At 41.4% G+C, this 6,227-nt stretch overlaps 1 protein-coding gene across 1 annotated transcript; it reads left to right on the forward strand.

The window, feature by feature from the left end:
* LOC148981953 (interferon-induced very large GTPase 1-like) lies at positions 1-5,643 on the forward strand. Its single transcript, XM_089127989.1, has 2 exons — positions 1-193; positions 4,577-5,643. Exons 1-2 carry the CDS (start codon positions 1-3, stop codon positions 5,641-5,643), a joined length of 1,260 nt encoding a protein of 419 aa, XP_088984115.1.
* The last annotated feature ends 584 nt before the right edge of the window (positions 5,644-6,227 follow it).

The raw sequence follows: 6,227 nt of genomic DNA on the forward strand, positions 1-6,227 counted from the left end.
ATGGAACAACTGGTGTCTGCTGGAACCAAACTATCACACTCTTTTGCTGCAAGCCCCCAGATACCAACCAAAAAACGGCAGGCCCCAAAACCACCAAAGCTTTCGGGCCCAGCTCGCCCTCCCCCTCCTCCTCCGAGAGCTCTTCGGCCTCTGCCACAGCGCCAGGGCCCACAGCCTCCCCCATCGGCTCGAGGTGAACCAAAAACAACTGATACCAGCTCTAAGTGAAATATTTCGGGTCCTCGCTATGAAAACAATAACTTTATCAAATGTTTACAGAACAAGTGGGAACCCAGTGTGCCTGTATCTTTCTCTATTGCTGTTCATTTACATGATAGAAAATCTAAGGCCTTCAACAGCCGTACAGCAAACCCATCTAATCTGGTGTCCATTACACACCAAACTAAGACTGCTGTGGGGACAAAAAGTAAGACTATAAAGTTAGCACTTTTAAACATCCGCTCCATTAAAAATAAATCACTTCTAGTCAATGACTTAATAACCACACACAACCTGGACTTCATGTTTCTAACTGAAACTTGGCTAGAAGACAGCTGTAGTGCAACGGTCCTAAACGAAGTATCCCCTCCAAATTTTACTTATATGAGTGTCTGCAGAGCGGGTAAGAGAGGCGGGGGCTTAGCTGCTCTTTTTAAAGATGTTTATCAATGGAAGCAAATATCATTTGGGAATTACCCCTCTTTCGAATATCTGGGTATTGTGTTAAAAGGTGCTCCACGTATTTTACTTATCATTGTTTAAAGGCCTCCAAAATACTCTCCAGCCTTTGCTGAGGACTTTACAGAACTGTTATCAACAATTGCCTCTGAGTTTGACTGTTTTGCCATTGCTGGAGATTTTAACATTCACATAGATAATGGAGAAAACAATATGGCAAAAGAAATCAAAACTGTTTTAAAAACTTTTGATCTGACACAGCCTATACATGGTCCCACACACAATCGTGGACACACTCTAGATTTACTTATCACTACGGGTTTAAACATCTCATCGATTGTTATTAAGGATGTAGCTGTCTGATCATTTCTGTATTTTCTTTGATATATTAATCTCTCCTGCCATTGAAGCTAGAGCTGTGTCTGTCAAGAAGAGATGCTTAAATGAAAACACTGGTGTGCTATTTATAAAGGCTATATCTTTAAAACCAAGCATATCTGCTGACTCTGTTGATTCTCTCCTTGATTCTTTTAACTCAAAAGTTAAGAGTGTAATTGATGATATTGCTCCTGTGAAAGTCAGGAAGAATAGTGGCAGACAAAACGCACCTTGGAGAAACTCAACAGCAGTGCAAAATATGAAAAGACAATGCAGAAGAGCAGAACGCATGTGGCGGAAGACAAAACTTGTTGTCCATTATAACATCTACAAAGACAGCATCCACGCGTTCAATAGGGAACTAGGCAAAGCTAGACGGACTTTCTTCTCAAATATTATAAACAGCAATATAAACAACACATGCACTCTTTTTGCTACTGTAGAGAGACTGACAAACCCCCCGAGCCAGATTCCCATAGAAATGCTCTCAGAAAGGAAATGCAGTGAGTTTGCTTCTTTCTTCTCTGAGAAAATCAATAACATCAGAAAGGTGATCAGCACATCCTTGAGTTGCTCTGGGGTCAGGCAGATCAGACCACAACCTGAGAAAGTAGTTACTGTGTCTGATTTCGAAGAAATTGATGGCTCAATTTTAGTAGAAACCGTACAGCACCTTAAAACATCCACCTGCGCCCTTGACGCACTTCCCACATCTTTTTTCAAAAGTGTGTTAAACTGTTTAGAAGCAGATCTCCTAGAAGTGGTAAATGCCTCACTTCGCTCTGGGAGTTTTCCGAACTCCCTGAAAACTGCAGTTGTCAAGCCCCTCCTGAAAAAGAGCAATCTGGATAAGACCATCTTAAGCAACTATAGACCGATCTCAAATCTTCCTTTCATAGGCAAGATCATTGAAAAGGTTGTCTTCAATCAGCTGAACAAATTTTTAAGCTCAAATGGATATTTTGACAATTTTCAATCTGGTTTCCGATCGCATCACAGCACGGAGACAGCGCTCATAAAGATAATAAACGATATTCGCTTAAATACTGATACAGGCAAATTATCCGTGTTGGTACTACTCGACCTCAGTGCTGCATTTGACACTGTTGATCATGACATACTTGGGGTGGGTGGGGCTTTCTGGGATAGTCCTAAAATGGTTCAGGTCATACTTAGAAGGGAGAGGTTATTTTGTGAGTATGGGAGAACATAAGTCTGAGTGGACATCCATGACTTGCGGAGTCCCTCAGGGCTCGATTCTTGCGCCACTCCTATTCAACCTGTATATGCTCCCAATGAGCCAAATAATGAAAAAGAACGAAATCGCTTACCATAGCTATGCAGACGACACACAGCTCTACTTAGCCCTATCGCCTAACGACTACAGCCCCATTGACTCCCTGTGCCAATGCATTGATGAAGTAAACGGTTGGATGTGTCAAAACTTTCTGCAGTTAAACAAAGACAAAACTGAAGTTATTGCGTTTGGAAACAAAGATGAAGTTCTCAAGGTGAATGCATACCTTGACGCTAGGGGTCTAACAACTAAAAATCAAGTCAGGAAACTTGGTGTGTCTCTAGAGTCAGACCTTAGTTTCAATAGTCATGTCAAAGCAATAACTAAATCAGCATACTATCATCTGAAAAATACTTCAAGAATTAGATGCTTTGTTTCCAGTCAAGACTTAGAGAAACTTGTGCATGCTTTCATCACCAGCAGGGTGGATTATTGTAATGGCCTCCTCACTGGCCTTCCCAAAAAGACCATAAGACAGTTGCAGCTCATACAGAACGCTGCTGCCAGGATTCTGAGCAGGACCATATGAACACATCACACCAGTCCTCAGGTCTTTACACTGGCTGCCAGTTACATTTAGGATTGATTTTAAAGTATTATTACTGGTATATAAATCATTTAATCTGATACAGGCAAATTATCCGTGTTGGTACTATTTGACCTCAGTGCTGCATTTGACACTGTCGATCACAACATACTTCTTGACAGGCTGGAAAACTGGGTGGTGGGGCTTTCTGGGATAGTCCTAAAATGGTTCAGGTCATACTTAGAAGGGAGAGGTTATTTTGTGAGTATGGGAGAACATAAGTCTGAGTGGACTGAGTGGAGGTTAGGACCTCAATATATTGCAGATATGCTCACTGAATATAAACCCAACAGATCGCTCAGATCATTAGGATCACATCAGCTAGAAATACCAAGGGTTCAGTCTAAGCATGGAGAGTCTGCTTTTAGCTATTATGCCAGCCGCAGCAGGAACCAGCTTCCAGAAGAGATCAGGTGTGCTCCTACAGTAGTCACATTCAAATCCAGACTCAAAACACATCTGTTTAGCTGTGCATTTACTGAATGAGCACTGTGCCACTGTTCGTCCGACTGTTACTGCACTTCATTTTATTCTAAATGGTTTTAATTTACTGTATTTTATTTTTTTCATAATTTTTATTTTTCATTATTTCTTATTTTTTATTCTAAACTGTTTTAATTATTCTGATTTCTTTTGATTATTTTAATTTCTTCTATGTAAAGCACTTTGAATTGCCATTGTGTATGAAATGTGCTATATAAATAAACTTGCCTTGCCTTGCCTTGCCTATACATCCTTTAACATATCTCAGCTCTGGAAGGGTCTAGAGCATGGGTCACCAATCTCGGTCCTGGAGGGCCGGTGTCCTGCAGAGTTTAGCTCCAACCCCAATTTAACACACCTGAACCAGCTAATCGAGGTCTCACTAGGCATAATAGAAACTTTCAGGCAGGTGTGTTGGACCTGGTTGGAGCTAAACTCTGCAGGACATCGGCCCTCCAGGACCGAGATTGGTGACCACTGGTCTAGAGCCTCGATTTTTGCACTCAGGCTTAAGTCTCATGGCCCTGTATCAGAATCCAGAGTTTTGAGAAGATTGGAGAAACTTATTTTCTCGCCCCGAAAAAAAAAACGAAAGGGGTACCACTGTCGTTTTTTTTTTTTTTTTTTTTGGTCGAAATTTTTAGTTTCTCTGATCTTCTTGAAACTCTGGATTCTGATAGAGGGCCATGAGACTTAGACCTGAGTGCAAAAATGGAGGCTCTAGACCCTTCCAGAGCTGAGATATTGAGATATTTATAACGGCATAAATGCTACGTGGGCTCTCAAAATCTCGGCTCTGGAAGGGTCTAGAGCCTCCATTTTTGCACTCAAGTCTAAGTCTCATGGCCCTCTATAAGAATCCAGAGTTTTGAGAAGATTGGAGAAACTTATTTTCTCGCCCCGAAAAAAAAACGAAAGGGGTACCACTGTCGTTTTTTTTTTTTTTTTTTTTGGTCGAAATTTTGAGTTTCTCTGATCTTCTTGAAACTCTGGATTCTGATACAGGGCCATGAGACTTAGACTTGAGTGCAAAAATGGAGGCTCTAGACCCTTCCAGAGCCGAGATATTGAGATCCAACGTAGCATTTATGCCATTATAAATATCTCAATATCTCAGCTCTGGAAGGGTCTAGAGCCTCCATTTTTGCACTCAGGTCTAAGTCTCAGAGTAGATGAGGAAGATGATGAAGACTGCAGGCGAGGAAGAGAAGCAGCACAGCAGATGATGAGTTTACTGAAGAATAAACATCCGACAGAAATCAAAGACTCATTTCTGCCTCATCAGGGGAAACTGTGGCATCAGTGGAGTCAGAACAACAAAGAACTACATCGACCTCGAGGAGAAGAGACAGAAATGGACATCAGTAGAAAACAAACAGAGATGAAGAAAATTCGAGAACAGCAGCATGAATCTGACATTAGTGTGTTTATGAAGCTCTTCGTAAAACAAATGAACTCACATGCTGAACATAAGAATATGTATTTCATCAAATGGCTTGGAATCCTGCTGGATGAATTTATCTCAGCTGACCTTTCTGTTCTTCATTTCAAGTATGATAAAAAGTGGTCAGCAGTTTTAAAACTGAAAGAGAACTATGATAAATCTGAGCAACTCAAAGCTGAACAAGCAGAACTTGAGAGAATATCTGAGGATCTTCAAGCTGCATCCTTTGGTTTGGAGCACATCATGAGGGAGATCGGTCAGATCTATGAATCATGTTCATCTGTGAAGAAGAACAAGAAAGATCTGCAGGTTCACTTCTCTTCTCTCCCGAGTCTTGCAGCAGAGATGATGATCTCTGGATTTCCACTGGAGCTGATGGATGGAGATGCTGCTCATGTTCCTGTGATCTGGATCTCTGCTGTTCTAGATGAACTCATCCAGAAACTGGGAGACCAGAGAGTCTTTGTGCTGTCAGTTTTAGGGATTCAGAGCTCTGGGAAATCCACCATGCTGAACGCCATGTTTGGACTGGAGTTTGCCGTCAGTGCTGGCAGGTGCACCAGAGGAGCTTTCATGCAGCTGATCAGAGTCTCAGACGAGATGAAAACACAGATGAACTTTGACTATATTCTAGTTGTTGATACTGAGGGTCTTCGTGCTCTAGAACTGGCTGGAAGATCAACAAGAGATCATGACAATTTGACGCAAGGCCTCATGGGGCGTAGGAAACTTGTGGATAATGACTGGATAGCTCATGACGTTCTAAACTGCCACTAGGCAGTGAAGCCACCGGAAGTGTTCGAGCGGCCATCATACGATTCCCTACCAGCAGAGGGCTCCAACGGCCGTCATACAGAGATAGGTAGCTCCGACAGCACTTTTAAGATGACCCGCTGTGCATCAACAAGTGTAAAACGAAGTTCACAAAAGGATCTACAAAAACTGCCCACAGATTGTAATTTAAGCCCATATATAGTAATTTATACGCACAATTGTCGTTATTTCCGTGTTGTTTAAAAAATGAATGGCCTACTATGTATTCTTTCACAGACGTATTCAAGTTTAAACCCAATAAACGTATCATTCAATACATTACTTATTATTCATTTAATTAAATGTAACCTATTTATTTAATATATTTTCATGTCAATCCGTGTTCAGTTTGACCACGAACCATGCACTGTCTCTCATTTCAGCACCTGCAGCACAGCAGAAATAGACTGGGTGCGGGAATGACATCCGACGTGTTTTTTGTTCTTGATTTTTGGGTTTCTACCTTGAGCAATGGTTTCTACCAAGGATAGCATATTGGTGCAATACAACTGAGTCTGCACAGGATGTTTATTTTGAAATTGACAGTG

Source organism: Pimephales promelas, chromosome 3 (genome assembly GCF_988280905.1).
Source record: "Pimephales promelas chromosome 3, fPimPro1.hap1.1, whole genome shotgun sequence".
Taxonomy (NCBI): domain Eukaryota; kingdom Metazoa; phylum Chordata; class Actinopteri; order Cypriniformes; family Leuciscidae; genus Pimephales; species Pimephales promelas.

Coding starts and splice junctions, on each gene's coding strand:
- LOC148981953 (XM_089127989.1), top strand. CDS start 1: ATGGAACAACTGGTGTCTGCTGGAACCAAACTATCACACTCTTTTGCT. Junction 194..4,576: donor GCCTCCCCCATCGGCTCGAG/GTGAACCAAAAA, acceptor TTTTGCACTCAG/GTCTAAGTCTCAGAGTAGAT.